Source organism: Trachemys scripta, chromosome 15 (genome assembly GCF_013100865.1).
Source record: "Trachemys scripta elegans isolate TJP31775 chromosome 15, CAS_Tse_1.0, whole genome shotgun sequence".
Lineage (NCBI taxonomy): Eukaryota > Metazoa > Chordata > Testudines > Emydidae > Trachemys > Trachemys scripta.
The window spans coordinates 17,712,647-17,734,594 of NC_048312.1; the positions used below are offsets into that span (position 1 = coordinate 17,712,647).

At 41.4% G+C, this 21,948-nt stretch overlaps 1 protein-coding gene across 6 annotated transcripts in view; it reads right to left on the reverse strand.

The window, feature by feature from the left end:
• Window positions 1-21,948, reverse strand: part of YPEL1 (yippee like 1) — a 49,105-nt gene that overhangs the window by 23,377 nt on the left and 3,780 nt on the right. For 2 of the 6 annotated variants that reach the window (XM_034790679.1, XM_034790680.1), the window contains exon 2: window positions 17,543-17,825. In XM_034790679.1, coding sequence (XP_034646570.1) covers window positions 17,543-17,659 — 117 coding nt within the window. In that variant the 5' untranslated portion in view covers window positions 17,660-17,825. Of the gene's footprint in view, window positions 1-8,618; window positions 8,762-15,999; window positions 17,826-19,665; window positions 19,819-21,948 lie in introns of those variants that run through there. The other 4 variants (XM_034790682.1, XM_034790683.1, XM_034790684.1 and 1 more) reach the window with 4 other exon arrangements.

Consider the following 21,948-nt stretch of genomic DNA (forward strand, 5'->3'; position numbering starts at 1 on the left):
CTAGGACTCCATACAGATGTTATGCCCCCGGGAAGTGGGGACACATAGCTGCACAGTGTCCCAATGCTGAGGAGCCTATGCAGTGTAACCTGGGGAACTGGGCAGATCCATGCTCCCTAATCCACCTTGTGGGGGTCTCACTAACCCCACATATGTATACCAGACCAGTGAAACTAAATGGGGTAGGGACCACGGCACTGGTTGATTCGGGGAGTGTGATCAGGCTTATCTCAGGGAAGCTCGTGAAGTGTAGTCAGCTGCTGCAGGCTAAACGTACGAGGATAACATGTGCCCATGGGACAGTTAGTTACTACCCCACCATCCCAGTAAAAATCGAGATCCAAGGAAACACTACTGAGGTAGCAGCAGGTGTAGTCCTAAACTCCCATATCCGGTGCTCATAGGGAGGGACTTCCCAGGGTTTGGAAACTTACTCCCAGTAGGGGGATTGGAGAAAGATGGGGACCCTAAAATTGGTGAGGCATCCACAACAGATTGTCAACCCCACAATATTCTCTGAAATATCCCCAGATTTGTTCTCCCCTCCCAGACAGGGTAGAAAGACAAAAAGGGAAAGAAGGGCAGCTAAGGCCTTGGGAACCCGAATACTGACCCAAAGTCAGAGGCAGACCCGCGCAGCTGAAAAGGAGGCCACGCAGGAGGGAGAAGCACCTGAGTCTGACCCCCACCCTAATGCTTCTGAGTACAGGCAACAGAGACTGAGCCCCTAGATCTTGGGCAAATTAGCCCCGGGAGAGGAAATTTTGGACGGGACCAGGCAGAAGACCCAAGGTATGACAACATGAGAAAGGAGGTGACTGAAATAGATGAGGGTCCCCATGGAAGGGAAAACCCAGGGACCAGGACCCTACTTCATAATGAAGAAGGATCTCTTGTACCAGGTTGCACCAGTACAGGGGCAGAAGGTACAACAGATCCTAGTACCTCAAAAACACCAGAACGCTGTATTAAGTCTTGCTCATAGTCATCTTTTTGGGGGGCATTTGGGGGTAGAGAAGACCCTGGCACAAGTCCTACGATGGTTCTTCTGGCCTGGAATACATGAAGAAGTGCGGAGGTACTGTGCCTCCTGCCCGGAGTGTCAGCTGCACAGTCCCCGTCCCCACTTGAGGGCACCTTTAGTACCCCTTCCCATCATAGAGGTCCCCTTCGAGCGAATAGCCATGGACCTAGTGGGACCCCTGGAGAAGACGGCTCAGGGCCACCAATATATATTTGTTGTTTTGGACTATGCTACTCGCTACCCAGAAGCTGTCCCTCTGCGGAATACGGCTTCTAAAACTAAAGCCAAAGAGCTGGTGGGATCTTTACCCGAATGGGGCTACCGAAGGAGATATTAACCGACCAAGGAACCCCATTTATGTCGAAGCTAATGAAGGACCTCTGTACGCTGCTCCATATACATACTCTGAGAACTTCGGTCTACCATCCGCAGACTGATGGGTTGGTAGAAAGCTTTAACCAAACCCTCAAGGCTATAATAAGGAAGATATTACCCTATCTTATGTTCGCTATCCAGGAGGTACCTCAGGCCTCAACTGGGTTTTCCCCCTTCGAGTTATTATACGGGCATCACCCCCGTGGCATACTAGATATCGCCAAAGAGATCTGGGAAGAGAAACCCAATGAGGGGAGAAATATAATAGAGTATGTAATGCAGATGCGAGACCGGATAGCCTGGGTTACCCCTATTGTACGGGAACATTTGGAGAAGGCACAGGAGGCCCAGTGAACCCATTACAATAGCCAGGCAAAAGTGCGACAGTTCCAACCAGGGGATTGGGTTATGGTGTTGGTACCATGGCAGAAAGCAAGCTTCTGGCCCAATGGCAGGGGCCCTATGATGTGGTTGAACCCGTGGGGGAAGTAACCTACAAGGTGCAGGAGGCAGAAAACAAGAATAGATTTATCATGTTAACCTTCTGAAACCCTGGCATGCACAAGAGGCATGCACAACGGTCCAAAAAGACCTAACCCAGGAAAACAAGCCTTCCAAACAGGTGAGAGTGTCTCCCGATTTAACACCAGACCAGAAGAATGAGGTGTCTGAGATGATCTTCCAGAACCAAGATGTGTTCTCGACAAAACTAGGTCGAACAACCGAGACATATCACCACATCATCACGAACCCTGGGGCCAGAGTAACAATGAGGCCCTATCGGGTGCTGGCAGCAAAAAGGGAGGAAATAAAAGCAGAAGTAAAAAAAAAAATGCTGGAGTTGGGGATCATCGAAGAATCCCACAGTCAGTGGTCCAGCCCAATCGTGCTGGTGCCCAAACCTGATGGCACCACAAGATTTTGCAACGACTTCCGGCGACTAAACGAAGTATCCCACTTCGACGCGTACCCCATACCTCGCATAGATAAGCTAGTGGACCGTCTGGGTAATGCCCGGTACTTGACTACCCTAGACTTGACAAAGGGGTACTGGCAGATTCACCTTGCAGAAGACGCAAAGGAAAAGACTGTTCTCTACACCAGAGGGTCTTTTTCAATATACTATCCTCCCTTTTAGACTACATGGGGCCCCAGCTACCTTCCAGCGCCTCATGGACAAGCTATTACACCCGCATAACAGTTATACTGCTGCCTACTTGGACGATGTGGTCATTCATACCCTAGACTGGGAAACCCACCTGGAAAAGGTGGAGACAGTCCTCGATACCTTCAGGCAAGCTGGTCTTACAGCAAACCCTGCGAAGTGCGCTGTAGGGTTTACGGAGGCCAAATATCTTGGCTACACTCTGGGAAAAGGTCTGGTAAAACCCCAAGTGAGCAAGTTAGAAGCCATCCAAAATTGGCCCCGACCAAGTCACAAGAAACAAGTCCAGGCGTTCCTAGGTGTGGTGGGATATTACCGACGATTTATCCCCCATTTTGCCACAAGAGCAAGCCCCCTGACAGACCCAGTGAAAGCCCATGGACCTGATCTGATGAGATGGTCTGACGCAGCAGAGGAAGCATTCACAGACCTACGGACTGCCCTCTGCAGTAACCCCGTACTGATAGCCCCTGATTTTACCAAGGAGTTTATCCTGCAGACGGATGCATCGGAAGTAGGGTTGGGGGCCGTTCTATCACAGATGGTCGGGGAGGAGGAACACCCAATTCTATACCTCAGTCAGAAACTCCTTCCAAGGGAACAAAAATATGCAGTGGTGGAGAGAGAATGCCTCGCTGTAAAATGGACCATGGAAACATTGCGCTACTACCTGCTCAGGTGCAGATTTGTCCTCGTGACCGACCATGCCCCTCTTCAATGGATGCAGCGGAACAAGGAGAACACAAGGGTGACCAGATGGACCTGGAAAGGTTGGAGGGATAAGAACCGTGTGCAACACAGAGCAGGGAGCCGTCATGGCAACGCCGATGGCTTGTCACGTGTGCACTGTCTGGCGTCCCAAGCTGCCCAACCCCTTGGCGTTGAGCAGGGGGAGGGATATGTGACAGACCCAGACCAGTGGGGTACAGGAGTCTGGTAGAGGGCAAATATACTGATCACTGGATGAGTAGTTTTCTGTTCCCTGAGTGACCAGAGCAGGGGCTGCACTAGAGTAATCAGGAACCTGCTAGAACCAGTTAAGGCAGGCAGGCTAATCAGGGCACCTGGGTTTTAAAAGGATCTCACTTCAGTTTGTGGTGCGAGTGTGATGAGCTGGGAGCAAGAGGCGCAAGGAGCTGAGAGGGTGTGCTGCTGGAGGACTGAGGGGCACAAGCGTTATCAGACACCAGGAGGAAGGTCCTGTGGTTAGAATAAGGAAGGTGTTTGGAGGAGGCCATGGGGAAGTAGCCCAGGGAGTTGTAGTAGTCATACAGCTGTTACAGGAGGCACTATAGACAGCTGCAGTCCACAGGCCCTAGGCTGGAACCCGGAGTAGAGGGCGCGCCTGGGTTCCCCCCAAACCTCCCAATTGACCTGGACTGTGGGTTCTTCCAGACGGGAAGGTCTCTGGGCTGTTCCCCAACCCACAGAGATTCACCATGAGGCAAGAAAAATCTGCCAATAAGGGCAGGACCCACCAAGATAGAGGAGGAACTTTGTCACAATATATTTATATAAATCCTTGAAGGAATCAACCAAAGATTGATTTGAGGATTTAAAGTCATGCTTCTGACAAACAGAGGTCTCCCTTTCTTCACAAAAAGGGACATCTGGGGCAGAAGACTCCAGTTTAGAATGTTATGAATGGAGCCCTTTATGGATTTTTTTCAGTAGGCACAGGAGGTCTTTTCAGCCCACAAGGTGACCAATTATCTTTTAGAATATTCCTTAGGCCATAAAAGAGGGGAGAGATAAACTTCTGGGTTTGGAACATTCTAAAATGTCACATTTACTTTGTAATAGTAGACTTGGGAAAATTCTCATCCCACCCCCACCAGCCAAAATGCAAAGAATGAAGAAAGCAGCCTTTCTAAATAACTTAGGATAAAACTGTTTTCCTGACATCTAATTTCTGCCAAGACTTCTCCTTCTCATGAACCATAGTAGGGTAGAAGTACTAATTCCTTGGAAGAACTGAATTCTGTATTCACGTTGGGATAAAATCCAAGGGTCCTATTTTCCCAACAGAAGATGCAAGTAACTTCCACTGAAGTAAAAAAAAAGTGTACTGATTCCTGGAAATGTTCACATCACTGTCTTGTTGTTGTGTCTTATGCAACAATGATGTTCAACCAACTGCAAGAGCAAAGCATACCTGAGCAAAGAGTATCTAAAGGGCAGTTTGGATAGTCAGAAGATAAAGTAAAACTGAGCTAATCAGCTCAAATTGATACAATTAGGAGGATTAAAAACAAAAATTAAGCTTCCAAGAAGAGTACACAAAAAAAGCTTTTGAAGGTTTTTATATTTAGTCTTTCAGCAATGCTTCACATGGGGAATCTTTGCTTAATTTTGCTGGCCTTGAACAGAAAAGGAAAATATTCAACCCGTAGACCTTAGCAGAAGCAGTATTGAGGGCCCATTTGAATCATGTAAAATTATCAGCTTGATGATTGATCTGACAGCAATCAGGCTTGTCTTTATGGCAGAAAAACAAAAATCTCCAAATCTTAGTATATTCTGGCATTGTAGATGATTTTCTAGAAACAAAGCTATTGTCTATTATGTAATCAGAATAATCTTGCTTTTTTCCCCACTGTCTCTCTTTCAACAACCATGCAGCCATCTTGAGAAAGAGTAGGTTCTGATGGAGTACTAGGTCTTCCATGAGTAGATTTCATCTGTCAGTCAGCCTGAACAGCTTTACCACAAAAAGTCCTATTTTCCCAGAAAACCTTATCTTTAAGCAAGTGGAAATCTATTGTTACCCTCAGTTCCATCTTCCTGGATGAATGAAAAAGCATACAGAAGTTGACATGACCTTTTCAGTGATAACTTGTCCTTAAGAAACTCATCACATTTTCATTTGAATCAAACAAGTCTACCTATGGTTTCTCCTACAGAATAACTGATTTAATAGTGGTCTGTTGGGACATTTCCCTTACATTATAGTCCTCCTCCTTAACCAGTCTGCTACTAGGTTGGTCTTCCCTTACATGTGTACTGCCCTTATGGATGAATTTTATTTCTACCTATTTAATTAGAAAACTTGTCACCTTCAGTAGAGAAATGCTCTAAGGCCCAAATCCTCAAAGCTATTTAGGATCTTAACTCCCATTGATTTCAACAGAAGTTAGGTGTCTAAATACCTTGATGATCTAGGGCCAAATGCTTCCTACTGGACAATATATCCAGTGTCATTGTGAATGGACATTGGAAATAGGCACTTGCTATGTTCAGGACATCTCTTTCCATGAGCTTCCTCACCCTATAGGAATGCACTGGCTGAGCTAATGATCCTTGCTTCGATCTACAACAGGAGAACTCTTTAGAATACTCTCCTTATATATTTCCAAGAGATCAAATAGACCACCTGTTATATAATAGCAACAGTTGAAAGGTCCAAGAAATTATCTATAGCCCCATGATCATCACTCCCAGAAGGTCAAATCGAGGCTCTAGGAGACTGACTGGTCTTGTAGATTCCTTCAGCTCCTATTCTTTCCATTGATAGGAAGGCCCTTCCTCTCACGGAAATGTATCAATATTCCAAGCTAAAAGTATGGATGTGGGTTAAGGAGCTTTTTTCCAAATTCACAACAAATACTGGAGATGTTTTCTAGGATCTTTGCTTAGGAGACCAATAAGTGTCTGCTAAGATTATGGACCGATAGAGATGAGGGAAACAGACTGCAGGATGACTGGAGGGGTGTTAACGGACCACTTCACCTTGAACAGCCCCTTGAAATATGTGCTACTCATGCTAAACAATCTGTTCCACCTTACATTTAGGAGTGACAGTCTGAGTACATTTCCCAGACCTGAAGAAGAGCTGCTTAAGCTTGAATGTTTGTCTTTCACCAACCAAAGTTGGTCCAATAAAAGATATTACCTCTCCCACCTTGTCTCTCAAATTTTCATCAGGAATTTGTACTTCTTCATGCTTCTATTAAGCCTTCCATTTTTGTTTGTGCACGTGTGAAATTCCAAAGAGTATGATCCCACAGAATTTCTTGTTCTTGTGCCCTCCGTCAAAGATTTCAAAGTGTTTTATAAGGGTGGGAGAAGAAACTGGAGATTCCAGGAACTTCATTCTTGGAGTATTAATAATTTCAAAACATTAATGTAAGCATTCACATCCAATATCTGTTAGTCTGATGTAATTTAATTCACTGTGCAAGTTAATCAGATAGCCCAGCTCTATAGCTACAGATTGAAAGCCAAGGACAGACCAATTACTCTGTCTTCCTATTGAAGTGGTTAGAAGAGTGCTTAAAACCTTTAGCCACTTCTGTTTTCCAGGTAACTTGTGGTAATTTGTTTGCCACACTGGCTGACGGGAAGAGATCTGAGCTAGGTGTATGGTCTGATTACTCCATTTGATGATGGTGAGACATGCTTACCTAAGCTTCATCTAGGTTTTCACCAAAGTTCTGCCTACTATAATCTTAGCTCATGCTAAAAGCCATTTTTTGTGGACATCTGCTTTTCATAGCCACATCAATAAGAAAGTTCCTCAATAAAGCATCTTTGCTCTGTCACCTTTCCTCACTCATCTTCAAAATGGCATTTATGTACTGATCTCCAAATGTATTTACAATCACCAGACAAGGTGAGAAGGGCTGTAACTAGTCTTGTGGAAGCCACTGAAGTTTAAAAATCTACAGCTGAAGCTTAAAGTTTTGAAAGACCTCTCTATTGTGTCACTCTAGTCTTTTGGAAGATCATCCCTGGAGAAGATCAGCATATCCTTGACCAAAAGAGCAAGTCAGTCATATCTACGTTAGCTAGAATGTGGTCTAACTTGTTTTTAACAACTTAATGTTTCAAGGTCAGCCTATTAGAGTGCCAGTTTCGCTTGGCTCTCCCAATTCACACCTGTTAGTGTCCTTTGATTAAAAGGGATTTTTTTCTTTTATATATGAGCTGGCCCTATAGTATTTGCTTTTCAGAGTTCTTTACAAGACCTTCAATGAAATCAATGCCCTCCAAAGGATTTTTTTCAAATAATGGGCTTGTATCACCTTTTTTGCACTGCATACTAAAGCAGTATACTGAAAGGCACTCCCTCCACTCTGAGTTGTTTTTCTTGCTTTAAAAATAAATAAATAAAAATCTTAGAAATGACATAGGTATCAAGACTGGTCTTGCTAAAGGATATCAGGGAGGCCTCAAAATGTTTGTGAGCTCTAAAGCAGTAACTTAAAAGACAAGGTATCACACCTTTTAAACACAATTTTCCTTTATTAAAAAGGCAGTCACTGAATTTTAATGGGAATTAACAAAAAACAAAGTTTAAAATACACTAAAAATATCCCTTCCCCTGTCACTTAAAGAACTTGCACTCTTAGGGCTTGTGATAGCACTACTTCTCCAGTCACCAGTCTTTAAAGATAGACAGTGTTAAATATACTGTTTTAAAATGAATAAATAATAAAGAGAAAATATATACATATTTTAAAATAGATGGGGGGGGGGAAGAGGAGAATTTTTCAGGCATTTCTTGTACACTATAAGGACGGAAAAAGACAAGTCCTGTTTTGCTCAGAGGTCAGGATTAACCATTATTGTGCACGCAAACACACATTTAAAAAAAAAAAAAACACCCAACCCAACCCTCTCCTCAAAATAGTCTATCCTGAGACTGCTCTTGGCCTAGTCAATAAAATTACTTTCCTCAGTAAAGAAGGTGGAAAAGACAGTTAGAGATTAAGATTTTTCTGACCAATTTTAAATTCTGGATTCTCCTCCCCACCCCCAGCATCACGAAGAAGATTGCAGGGGGAGGGGGAGGGACACAGGGAAGAGAACATACAGAGAAGGAAGATTAGAATGAAGAACCCAGCATCAAGACTGCTCTACTAGTCATGAGCATCTAATTTGATTTGGATTTCAAAGAAGGCTGTGGCTAATTCAAGTTTTCCATAGGCTGTACGGAGGGAGACTACTTAAATAAAACTACACCCAAAGATGGTCTCAATCTACGTAAGTACTTCATAAGGCAAACTACTAAAGCATTCTGGTCTCTAGATCATTAAAAGAGTGCTTGCTTACCATATCATTGGTGGCTTGAGTCATCTGTGTTGGGATGTTGCCTGTCAAGGGGCCTTATCTATCTGGTCTTCTACATGTCTATGAGATTTGGAGTAAGGACAGCTTTGTGGTTTCTCTGAAGATAGCCTCTGTTGGGTGTTCCTCTTTCTAATGGAAAAGGTTTGCATAACCTGTAAAGCGGGCAACTGATACCCACATGCTGGGCATCTTAGATTTCTTTGGCTTTGCAGAGATTGTCCTTGTTTGTGTGTGTTTCCAACAGCCACTGTATAGCTAAAGGACTCATTACTGGAGCAGTTGACAGAAGAATGCTTCACTGTCTGAATGCCCACCCCTCCCCCGAAAAGTAATGTTCAAAGCTGAATAAAAACCAATATAATTTTTGTTTTTATAGGTAGTTGCTAGTGCCTCTCAAAAATTAGCATATTCTACTGAAAGGTGGCCAAGGGGGTAGGGAGGAAGGGGGAAGATATTGATGTAGAACTTTCTATAGGCCAAAAGGCAGGAAAATACTGTCCAGAGTGGACTGGCAGAACTGTTGGCAGTAAAATGAAGGAGTAAATCATTTTAGTACTGCTTTCCTAACTGGCAACTGTTTCAGCTGACTGCTTACAGCACAAAGGAGGACACAATCCTCCAGTGAAGGTTGGCAGATAGGCTTTAGCAAAAAGAAAGGAGGGAGTATGCTTGCTGTTTTTGTATTTGGAGAAGAGGAAGTTTGTCTTAAAATTAGAAAACGTTTAAAAATGGCTCTTTTTTTTTGGCGGGGGGGGAGGGAGGGTAATTCAGCTTTTGGTTAACAAGTATAGCATCTCAATCAGAATAAACTGAGAAAGTTAGAGTTAGAATTATTTTTATATAAGACAAAGCCACTTCAGAAATACATTATAGCTGTCTAGAGCTAGAGGAAATGTAAACTACAAAAAACTATTTTTTGCCACACCGTAACTTAAGAGAGGCCTGTAGGGAGGGAAAGTGTTTAGGTTTTTTAGTTTTTCTATGACAGAAGGGCTGAATTTAAAAACAAACAAAAACTACAACTACCACCACGGCACTCTAACACCTTAGAGTAGGGATCCCTAAGTGTTTCATAGCATGGACCACCTTCCCTCCCATTTTGTATTAAGAAGCATTACTGTGGAAGCTATAATAAATTGATTACCTATGAAAAAGTAATAGGAAATTAAATACAGTAACTCCTCACTTAAAGTCGTCCCGGTTAACATTGTTTCATTGCTGATCAATTAGAGAACATGCTTGTTCAAAGTTGCGCAATGCTCCCTTATAACATTGTTTGGCAGCCGCCTGCTTTGTCCACTGCTTGCAGAAAGAGCAGCCTGGTGGAGCTAGCTGGTGGGGGCTTGGAACCAAGGTGGACCGGCAGCCCCCCTATCAGCTCCCCACTCCCCTAAGTTCCCTGTGCAGCAGCTGCCCAGCAGGCTATCAGCTGTCCCTTCCCCCACTGCCATATGCTGCTTCTGCTCTCTGCCTTGGAATTGCTCCCCAGAGCCTCCTGCTTGCTACGCGAGGGAGGTGTGGAAGAGGGGGGGCTAATGTTAGGGTGTCCCCCTCCCCCCTGCTCCCCACTTACCCCATGTCCATAGAGCAGGGGGGATATGACAGGGCTCAGTACAGAGGGAGCTTGCTGGCAGCAGCTGCTGTTTCAACTTGCTGATCTACTTAAAAAGGCAATGTACTTAGAGTGGGGTCAGCGTACTTAAAGGAGCAATGCACATCTCTTTTGCTCACACACAAGGTGTCTCTCTCTGTCTCTGTCTGCCATGCTGTCTCCCCTCTCTCCATTTGTGCTGTCTTGTAGAGTGTGAGGCTACATTAACAACAATGTGTTAACCCTTGAGGGCTCAGCAGAGTACTAGTTCATCATTTAGCAGTAAGGCATTCCCTGGGAAATATCCCACCCTCTGACTTCACCACCTCAACCAAGCTTCACAATCATCATTGGTTTGTTTAAAACTTATAGTGTGTGTGTGTGTGTAGTCTTTTATCTGGTGAAAAAAAATTCCCTGGAACCTAACCCATTAATTCTTATGGGGAAACTGCATTCACTTATAGATTCATAGATTATAGGACTGGAAGGGACCTCGAGAGGTCATCGAGTCCAGTCCCCTGCCCGCATGGCAGGACCAAATACTGTCTAGACCATCCCTGATAGACATTTATCTAACCTACTCTTAAATATCTCCAGAGACGGAGATTCCACAACCTCCCTAGGCAATTTGTTCCAGTGTTTAACCACCCTGACAGTTAGGAACTTTTTCCTAATGTCCAACCTAGACCTCCCTTGCTGCAGTTTAAACCCATTGTTTCTGGTTCTATCCTTAGAGGCTAAGGTGAACAAGTTCTCTCCCTCCTCCTTATGACACCCTTTTAGATACCTGAAAACTGCTATCATGTCCCCTCTCAGTCTTCTCTTTTCCAAACTAAACAAACCCAGTTCTTTCAGCCTTCCTTCATAGGTCATGTTCTCAAGACCTTTAATCATTCTTGTTGCTCTTCTTTGGACCCTTTCCAATTTCTCGACATCTTTTTTAAAATGCGGCGCCCAGAACTGGACACAATACTCCAGCTGAGGCCTAACCAGAGCAGAGTAGAGCGGAAGAATGACTTCTCGTGTCTTGCTCACAACACACCTGTTAATGCATCCCAGAATCATGTTTGCTTTTTTTGCAACAGCATCACACTGTTGACTCATATTTAGCTTGTGGTCCACTATAACCCCTAGATCCCTTTCTGCCGTACTCCTTCCTAGACAGTCTTTTCCCATTCTGTATGTGTGAAATTGATTTTTCCTTCCTAAGTGGAGCACTTTGCATTTGTCTTTGTTAAACTTCATCCTGTTTACCTCAGCCCATTTCTCCAATTTGTCCAGATCATTTTGAATTATGACCCTGTCCTCCAAAGTAGTTGCAATCCCTCCCAGTTTGGTATCATCCGCAAACTTAATAAGCGTACTTTCTATGCCAATATCTAAGTCGTTGATGAAGATATTGAACAGAGCCGGTCCCAAAACAGACCCCTGCGGAACCCCACTCGTTACGCCTTTCCAGCAGGATTGGGAACCATTAATAACTCTCTGAGTACGGTTATCCAGCCAGTTATGCACCCACCTTATAGTAGCCCCATCTAATTTGTATTTGCCTAGTTTATCGATAAGAATATCATGCGAGACCGTATCAAATGCCTTACTAAAGTCTAGGTATACCACATCCACCGCTTCACCCTTATCCACAAGGCTCGTTATCCTATCAAAGAAAGCTATCAGATTGGTTTGACATGATTTGTTCTTCACAAATCCATGCTGGCTGTTCCCTATCACCTTACCACCTTCCAAGTGTTTGCAGATGATTTCCTTAATTACTTGCTCCATTATCTTCCCTGGCACAGAAGTTAAACTAACTGGTCTGTAGTTACCTGGGTTGTTTTTATTTCCCTTTTTATAGATGGGCACTATATTTGCCCTTTTCCAGTCTTCTGGAATCTCTCCCGTCTCCCATGACTTTCCAAAGATAATAGCTAGAGGCTCAGATACCTCCTCTATTAGCTCCTTGAGTATTCTAGGATGCATTTCATCAGGCCCGTGTGACTTGCAGGCATCTAACTTTTCTAAGTGATTTTTAACTTGTTTTTTTTTTATTTTATCCGCTAAACCTACCCCCTTCCCATTAGCATTCACTATGTTAGGCATTCCTTCAGACTTCTCGGTGAAGACCGAAACAAAGAAGTCATTAAGCATCTCTGCCATTTCCAAGTTTCCTGTTACTGTTTCTCCCTCTTCACTAAGCAGTGGACCTACCCTGTCTTTGGTCTTCCTCTTGCTTCTAATGTATTGATAAAAAGTCTTCTTGTTTCCTTTTATTCCCGTAGCTAGTTTGAGCTCATTTTGTGCCTTTGCCTTTCTAATCTTGCCCCTGCATTCCTGTGTTGTTTGCCTATATTCATCCTTTGTAATCTGTCCTAGTTTCCATTTTTTATATGACTCCTTTTTATTTTTTAGACCGTGCAAGATCTCGTGGTTAAGCCAAGGTGGTCTTTTGCCACATTTTCTATCTTTCCTAACCAGCGGAATAGCTTGCTTTTGGGCCCTTAATAGTGTCCCTTTGAAAAACTGCCAACTCTCCTCAGTTGTTTTTCCCCTCAGTCTTGATTCCCATGGGACTTTACCCATCAGCTCTCTGAGCTTCCCAAAATCTGCCTTCCTGAAATCCATTGTCTCTATTTTGCTGTTCTCCCTTCTACCCTTCCTTAGAATTGCAAACTCTATGATTTCATGATCACTTTCACGCAGGCTGCCTTCTACTTTCACATTCTCAACGAGTTCCTCCCTATTTGTTAAAATCAAGTCTAGAACAGCTTCCCCCCTAGTAGCTTTTTCAACCTTCTGAAATAAAAAGTTGTCCCCAATGCAGTCCAAGAATTTGTTGGATAGTCTGTGCCCCGCTGTGTTATTCTCCCAACATATATCCAGATAGTTGAAGTCCCCCATCACCACCAAATCTTGGGCTTTGGATGATTTTGTTAGTTGCTTGAAAAAAGCCTCATCCACTTCTTCCACCTGGTTAGGTGGCCTGTAGTAGACTCCTAGCAGGACATCTCCCTTGTTTTTTGCCCCTTTAAGCCTAACCCAGAGACTCTCAACACTTCCGTCTCCTATGTCCATCTCTACCTCAGTCCAAGTGTGTACATTTTTAATATATAAGGCAACACCTCCTCCCTTTTTCCCCTGTCTATCCTTCCTGAGCAAGCTGTACCCATCCACACCAACATTCCAATCATGTGTATTATCCCACCAAGTTTCAGTGATGCCAACAATGTCATAGTTGTATTTATTTATTAGCACTTCCAGTTCTTCCTGCTTATTCCCCATACTTCTCGCATTTGTATATACGCATCTAAGATACTGGTTTGATCTTTCCTCCCGGTTTTGTCCTGACTCTCCTTTCTCTCTGCCAATATAGCCCACACTCCCTCTCGTTTCCGACCCATCTCCCCGGTCTCCATGTTCCCCACTTACCTGTGGGCTTTGCTCACCTGTCCCCGTCGAACCTAGTTTAAAGCCCTCCTCACTAGGTTGTTTCACTTAAAGTTGCATTTTTCAGGAACATAACTACAACGTTAAGCGAGGAGTTACTGTATAGCTGTCTTTATTTGATTTTTTTAAAAAGGACAAGACATTTCACAGTCTCCTCTAATAAGTATTTATCTCTGCTGGAAACAAGAACCACCAGCACTACAGAGCAGTTTAGAAAGTGCTGTGTTTGGATTATCAAGTCTCGCTTGTCCTGTTTTCAACTGAGGAAGCCTTGGAAAACAAGCAATCTGGAGTAGGATTGCGTAGCCCTGAACAGAAGCAACAGGGAGACAGAATCTCTTGCTAGGCTAGCTTTTCTCTAAAGTTAAAAATAAGTCTCAAAAGAAAAAAGAAAAAAAAGTTCAGCGATTTATCTTCTCCCCATCACCAATTTCCTTGTTTCAGTCTCTTGAAACATCATAATCCCATGAGTTCTAGTACTTAAGAAAGAACAGAAAGTCACAACCAGAAAATTTCAATACAAAAAACCAGCAGGGGCAGGTTTACAAGGTCTCCTTTACAGTCTTTTTTTAATACATGCTAAGACAGCACAAACATCTACATGCTTCCAATGGATCACTTCAAAATATGTTCTCAGAAAAGAAATGTTGGAGCAGACAGCATAAGGGTTAAACCATTATTCCTTCTAATCTAAACAGTCTAACATCTCATGTTATATCCACAACTGAGTAGTATTCATAAAATGATAGCTTACATTTAGTTTTCTATTAATGAGGAAGTGACAATTTTAATGGTTGGTTTTTAAGTCATGCACTCTTTTCTTCGGATTTCAAAGTACTATTTTTCAATACAATTCATAGACTGCAGTACAGCATATTTATTTATTGCAATTCTATACAATCAAAGTCAAATATTTTTGCTTCAGATGGCAAATGTATACCAACAGTCTCTGGAGTACAGAATCACCCCATTGCCTTTTATTATTTAAAGTATTTTTTTCTTTAAATATCTTCAACTGTTGCCACACACACCAGATATATTCATGTTCCCATTATTTTTAATGAATACATGTTTTAAGAGTGCACTGCATTGGAGAGGAGATCCAGGAAGGAGGGACAGTTTGCAAGAATGACAGAAGAAAATTCAGAGTTACAACTACCAATTATGCTTGGGTATAATTCTAAATACAGTGCCTAAATATATAATTCAAGTATGTTAATGGTCTGTTTTAAGATAGCATTGAAGGTTAATATTCTAACAGTACAATTACAGTTGTTTTTTTTAAGTTAGTAGTGAACTCTTCATTTTCCCAGTGGGTGCACTATGTGTCGTAGAGGCTTACAGGTTACAAGATTCCACATTAGGAATTAATACTCTGTGCTGAAAGAAACACCCCCTCAAATGTAGAAGTGTTCACACAACATTATATTTCTCTATGCACTCTTACAAAATCTCTCTCACACATGCTGAGCTTTAAATAATTGAACATTTTCCCTTTCATTTGCCTTTATTGCCCAGGTCCCAACTATAGCAGTACAGTATGTCAGAAAGCAGCAAAGAATCAAGTACATTTTTATTTACAAGCTAAAATAACTCAAATTTAATGCATTTCTAGATCTGACACACAACATAAAAAAAAGGCAGGAAACTCAGAGTTTAGGGAATGTTGGCCATAAATGTGTTTTTGCTGACTTGCCAATCTGCAAACATTTAAAAGTTTGGTAGCTTGGTTTAGAGAAAACTTCACTGGAGAATAGGAAACCAGTATTAAACAAGAGACTTTATATTATATACCCGAATCCTTCCTGTCTGGAAGACATTTCTTAGGCTAAATTTATCTGAACACACAGGACTTACATTTTTTTTTTTTAAATCTCCATATGCTCAATAACCCCTCTTCAAACTTTTACGGTCTCAGGTTTTTAATCCTTTCTAGACAATTTAAAGTTGTAGTATGAACCTATGATCCAACTGGAGCATATATTCAAGAGATATTCTTATTACCAAGACCTCTTTCAAAACCCTTATACCTATCTGCTTGTCTGGGAATTATGGTAAACCTTAATACTGTCAAACTATAAAGCTTGTTGCACCACATTTAGATTACCCTAGAAAAGTCTACTGGATGAGAAGGTAGATACCAACCACATGTGATGGATCTCATTTTTTTTCTTGAAAGTTCAGTGTTCTAGTTTTCTTTCTGAACTTTGCTGGTAAAGTTTGCCATACTCCTCCATTTGTTTAGTATGAAATACAATTCCCAGTAACTCCACAGATCTGGAAAACATTCCCCCCCCTCAATTATTCAAATCTAACCTTCCACTTACTTACAGTGCGTGTTGAATAATGAAGTCATGTCTCCTTCTTGAAATTTATATTGGAGTGTTGTTGAAGAAAAGGTGATTCTTACCTTAATATTTTTCTTTGTGATTAAAAGAAATTTGAGTCACATTTCTGCTTGTATTTTCCTACAGTTTTTTTTAAAAGCAATATTTATGGTTACTAGAACTAAAGAGCCTGTATCTTTTCTGAATTTAATAAATGTATGCTTTGGACAGCACTTTGTATATAGTCAGTTTCAATGTTTTGCATTTGATCAGTCACACTTCCTGCTTTGTGCATTAGCACGGCACATCACTCACCCTTTCTTTTGTGTGTGTGTTTTTTCTGTGTTGGTCGGGGGAGGGGGGGAGGACAGAAGAGAAGAGGAACAGGAGGAATGGAAGAGGAGAAGAGCAGGCCTGCAAGAGGATATCTACAAGCAATATTGCTCGCATTTGTGTTTGGAGCCAGAAGTGTGCAGGTAAAGGGGTGTGTGGCCCAAGGAACCTCCTTCACTCCCCAGGCCTCTGCCGAGGACTAGGGAACACTGAAGGTACTTAAAAGGAGTGGCTTCTTTACTTCCTGGGACTCCTCAATGCTTTTACTACCTCAATTACTTCAATGCTGCTAAAGATACCAGCAGGCAGGAGCAACAGAGGGGGATGATGGTGGGGGACAGAGAAGATGGGAAGAAATAAGGGACGGCCTCAAGAAGGATGTTCTCTGGCTCAACCACTATCAGCAGAGGAAGTCCCATCCTTTCCCCCATCCCCAACATACACCCATTAAAAAACAACAACCCAAAGTTTGAAAATTGAATTGAATTTTTTCCTTAGAAAATATTTACAGGGTGCTCCATCAGAAACCTAATTTGACTTAAAGCACCGTCACTTTATATTTTTCCCTCGGTATTAAATTTTACTACATGATTATGGAGTCTTAGTTTCTTTCAACAATTGATATAAAGGACAGGGCTAGATCATTTCAAAAGCTTCAGAATTTCTTTATGAAATTTAAACTTGAGCTTGAACATTCCTCAGAGTAATCAGTTTTTTAAGCTCCACAAATTAACCAGATGGTATATACTAATGAGAGAGAAGGAAAGGCTTAGACAATGTAGTGATGGACTTCATGTTGATCCACTGGATTGTGTAATACCAGCTAATTTTGTGACCTCTCTCTAGTAGATGAATCTTTTGAATCAATTTAACAAGAATAATTTCCCAATCCTGAGCTCTACACTTCCTTCAGACAGTTTACTTCCTTAGCAAACTTATCACATCTAGTCCTAGTCTGGTAAAGATCAGGCACATCTCAAAAGTAGCACCTACCTGTTATTTATGGGGGGTTGCGATGATGGGGCTTTACACGAAGTTTCTAGAAAACATCCATTCCTCAGTATAATGCATCTATGACCCAAGAATGGAGCTCTTGGGAAGATACTTTGAAGTATGCATCAGATTTATACCACTTATGTATTGGAAGTACTGACCCAATGACAACAATTTTGGTTAAAAAAAACCCACATGAAGTCTCTAAACAAATCACTTGCCTTGGAAATCAATTCATCATGATTGGCTAGGTGGGCTCTGCAGTGGATACAGCTGTAGGTTCGGTGACAGTTCGGCAGGTAAGCCTGGAACGTTTTTGATTTTGTCATTTTTACCATCTCTGCTGGTGGCTCCTCACTCAGCTCAGGGCTGGCACTTGAAGAATTACAACTTTGCTGAACTCGCTGACAAAAAAAACACTGGAAAATGCAAGCAAAAGCCGTTGTTGTTCTGTAGTGTGTGTGGCACTTTCCACACAGATGCCACAAGAGAAACAATCACAACCTGCAAGTAAACAGAGAAGACAACTTTTTAAAAGCCAGGAATAGCTTATAAATACATTCAACTATTCTCTTGGATTTCAGAACTTTAACCTCCATCTCCCCTTCAAAAAACTCCAAAACCCACTAACGCAATGGACATCTTTGTTTAGCAGTCTCAGCAGAAAGGCAAAGTACTAAAAGGGATGGAGACTGAACTAGCTTTTCAACAACTTTGGTAGACACTAAAAAAAGAAGTGACAATAGTGTGGGAAACCTGCACTTGCTAAACTCATAAACCCATGCTAAACTCCAGAACACACAGGCAGTGGGGAGTTGTGTCTATTTTTTCAACTTCCAGGGCATTTCACAAGCACCGGACTTGAAGTCAAATGTGATACATATACACAATAAAATCCTGACCAAAAATTTGCACTATTTTGAGATCAGACTATTCCCCAGCTACAAAGTTAGAGTCTTTCAGACCAGTCTTCTGTCCACCAAGACTAATCAGTTCTTTCAACTATTATTTTTTTCCCTTACTCTACCAAAATAATCTTAATATCTAACAAATTTCAGTAGCGGAGAACAGATTTTACAACCTTTACATAAATATTAAGAATTCTATTTTCTAAGTTCAAAATGCTGTACACATTCTTGATCCTCAGATCTCCTTAGAGGAAATAACGTATTACACACACTGTGACATTTTATATAAATATACAAAAAATGAAGGCTACACTTTTCTATAATCTTCTACCTTGAAAGTAAAATTTGCATCTGCAAGCTACAGATCTGTTTACTAAAACATTACTTAATATATTATGTGACTCAAAGCAAATGAACAATCCAAGCATGAAGGCTACTAATTCAGTGATGCTGTACAAAAGATCACCTATTATGCCACCAATCATTATGCTGCAGGTACAATGGATCAATACAAGAGGTATTGAAATAAAAGTGCCAATGTAGTTCACTGTACTTGTGGTCTTTTCTATTAGCTTTATGAAAAGTGACAATAAAGAGCACATGTACGGTTTACTAGCTAGATAATATGAGAGTTGAAGAAAAAAAAAGTCTACTCTTTCCTGTTAATAACAAAGCAGTAGCCTAAGTATAGCTGGAAACTAAAATTGATTTGTTCATCTGTGGTTGATGAACCAAAAAAAACCCAAACAAAAAGTTTAATCAGCCCATCACTAGCTGCTATATGGAAGAAATAATCAACCACCATCTAAAACTCCAACTATTTTTGTATAGGTCTAAATGAAATTTGGTTTGACAAAAGAATGAAACAAATGATATCAAGCATAAACCATATGTGAGACCACCATGACAAGGTGTTTTCCATTTGAAGCCAGCCACCCTTACATAACTAAAGCAGTTGAAAAAATAAAATGCAAAGTTAACTGTTGGAAAAGCAGCACCACCTGAAATATTGTTAACACTTCAAAATGCAGAAAGGTGATTTACTTCTCATATTGCCACAAAATGTAAGTTTACACTCCTGAATTACATGTATTCTACTGATTGCTTCAAGGAAGCAATTTATAAGTAAATTATCACAAATCAGACTGTCTTGAGAAACAACCATATGAACATATAATGCCTGCTTCGGGAGGTATAAAGACCACACGCATCAGCTCTTTTTGAATTTTTACCTCAAGCTAATAAAAGTGTGGGTGCATATTTTATAAAATTAAAGGACTTACAGTTAATTATACAAATAGAATTCTCTGAAGGAAACAGTCCTCAACAAAAACTTAGAGGGATGTCTACATTACTTCATTTATTTATTTATTTATTTATTTAAACGGGAACATGTTGCCAATAAGGGCATGTCCTCTGTTCATAACAAGGCCTACCTGTTTTCCCCAAGAGTTTTTAAGGGTGGGCAGGAGTGGAGAAAGAGGAGGTTTGAAGAATGGAAAGGATCTGGCAGGTAACTAATTTCACAGTTTTTGAATGTTCGCCTAACATGCATCCAGAGCCCAAGATGGTATATTTGAAATAAATCTAGACAAAGAAGACACATGGATAAACACCAATATTGTAGACCTAACCCCAATGTAAAATGTTTTACTAAAAAAATCTATTAAGTTGTCATACATTTTTATATTTCCTTTCCCCATCTTTGCCAGTGACAAGGATTTGTGTCAAAAAATTCTTTATTGTAGGCCACTACTCCGGTCAGTTTCAATACATGATTAACTACAATGCACATCACTATGGCATCATTATATTCTCTTGGCATAGCCATCCTGAAATATCACTGCATTTTAAGATCTAATGACAGTATTAGAAGTCTATTTACAGAAAGCTACTATGGATAAGTGCAATGTATATGCAAAGAAAGAAACCACACCTCAAAAACCCATCAGGGTTTGAAAAATCCACTTTCCCAGGTAGGGGGGAGGGGACCAAGGCAATTTCTGCAGATTTCATTTGTAAAAGTAACCTGCAAATGGAGGGCAGGGGGGCTTCTGCTCTCTCATTTCTCTCTGACCTCTTAAGAAGCCCTGAAAGTTGTCCATATCCCTGCCCCCTCAGATTTGGAAACTTTAGGCCTAATCCAAAACCACTGTCTGGGCTCTGTATCAGGGCCCAGGTCTCTAAGACTAAACAGGATCTGAATTTCTAAAGTAAAAAATACACACAGAAATTGTAGGGTTTTGGATCAGGCCTCTTAGGATGATGACTGAAGAACTAGTGAAATAATGACATTACAAGAGGTAATAGAGTGAAAGTTAACCAATTTAAAATATTCCTTCTACTCTATTAAAACTCTAGTTTGAGTTTCATGCCTTTTAAATCCAAGTGATGGAAACTGAGTAAAGGAGGTCTTTTGTTAGAGACTTGACATTTTAACCCTTCAATTAAGAAGTGTTGCCCTCAAAACATTCCCAAGACCTCCCAGAGCTCCTTTGGCAAAACCATATTCTCATCTCCAAAAAGAGACACCCCACAGGTTTTTTTGCATCTCATAAAGTAGCCCTTCATATGTTGCTTCAAAAAAATGGAAGGCAAGCTTCCAAACCTAAACTAAGTCAATGAAATTTTTTCTTCCTCAGCCTGCAGATAAAAAGTGCCAGATAAAAAGCACTACTGCCCATAACTGTGCCAAGAAGTAAAAAACCAAACATGTCTAGGGTCAGTTTCCAGAGCAGCTTCCCACAGGTCTCTGAACTGCAGTGATTGTCAAGAACCATGACAATTGCATATTATTGCTACTTACACCACAAATGTCTAGCCAAGACCATGACCTACAGGTTGCCCTGAAAATCTGAATGTACACAGAATTCTGAAGTCAAAAAATGAGAAGTTTTACACAGATTCCAAACTGTGCAATTCAAGACAACAGCCTCTATGTGCCCTTCCCTCCGGCAATATGGGTTTAGGGAAGGAATAGCAGGAACTTCTGATGGAAAGGCTTGCCACTTGCAGGCCGGCCTCTGGGAAGCAGGAGCTGCAGCAATGCATTTTCACAGTTACTGGACAGCAATGATGTCATCAGATCTGCACTTTCAGTCTCTTCTGACTGGCTGTTTGCCTTCTCCTCCTTCCAACTCCTCCCTCACTGTGTCTCTGTTAACAGTCTTATTTCCCCTGCCATCCTTCTTTCTCTCTCCATAACACCATACTCTCATCCTCTTCATATCCACCCTCAAGAGTGTTGTTGATCTATTTCCCTCATCCATTCTCCCTCATTAACACATAAAGTAACAAAGGCACGTAAACTATCATGATATAGCCTGAACCCTTCCCCTCCCCCCAACAATTTATTTGGCCTTGTGGCTTTTAGGCTGTATGCCCTTCCAGACAGGAACAGTCTTCTTGAGTGTTAGTACAATTCACAACACAGTGCTCCCCATATCCTGACTGGGGCCTTAGGGCACACATTCAATATATGATTAGTAAAGAATACCATTGCTCCTGATATATTTTGGGTTTCCTCATTAAAAAAATTATACACAGCTCATAACTTCAATGTTAGGTGGAATGAATTTTTTTAAAATTGCCAGATTCCTTTTATAAGATTTGTCATAAAAGCACTTTACCAACTCAAGCTATTTTAACTGTTGTCAAAAAGGGGACTGAATATTAGGTTATAGGCTTACTATCTATATCCCTGAAGGCATTAGCTGACT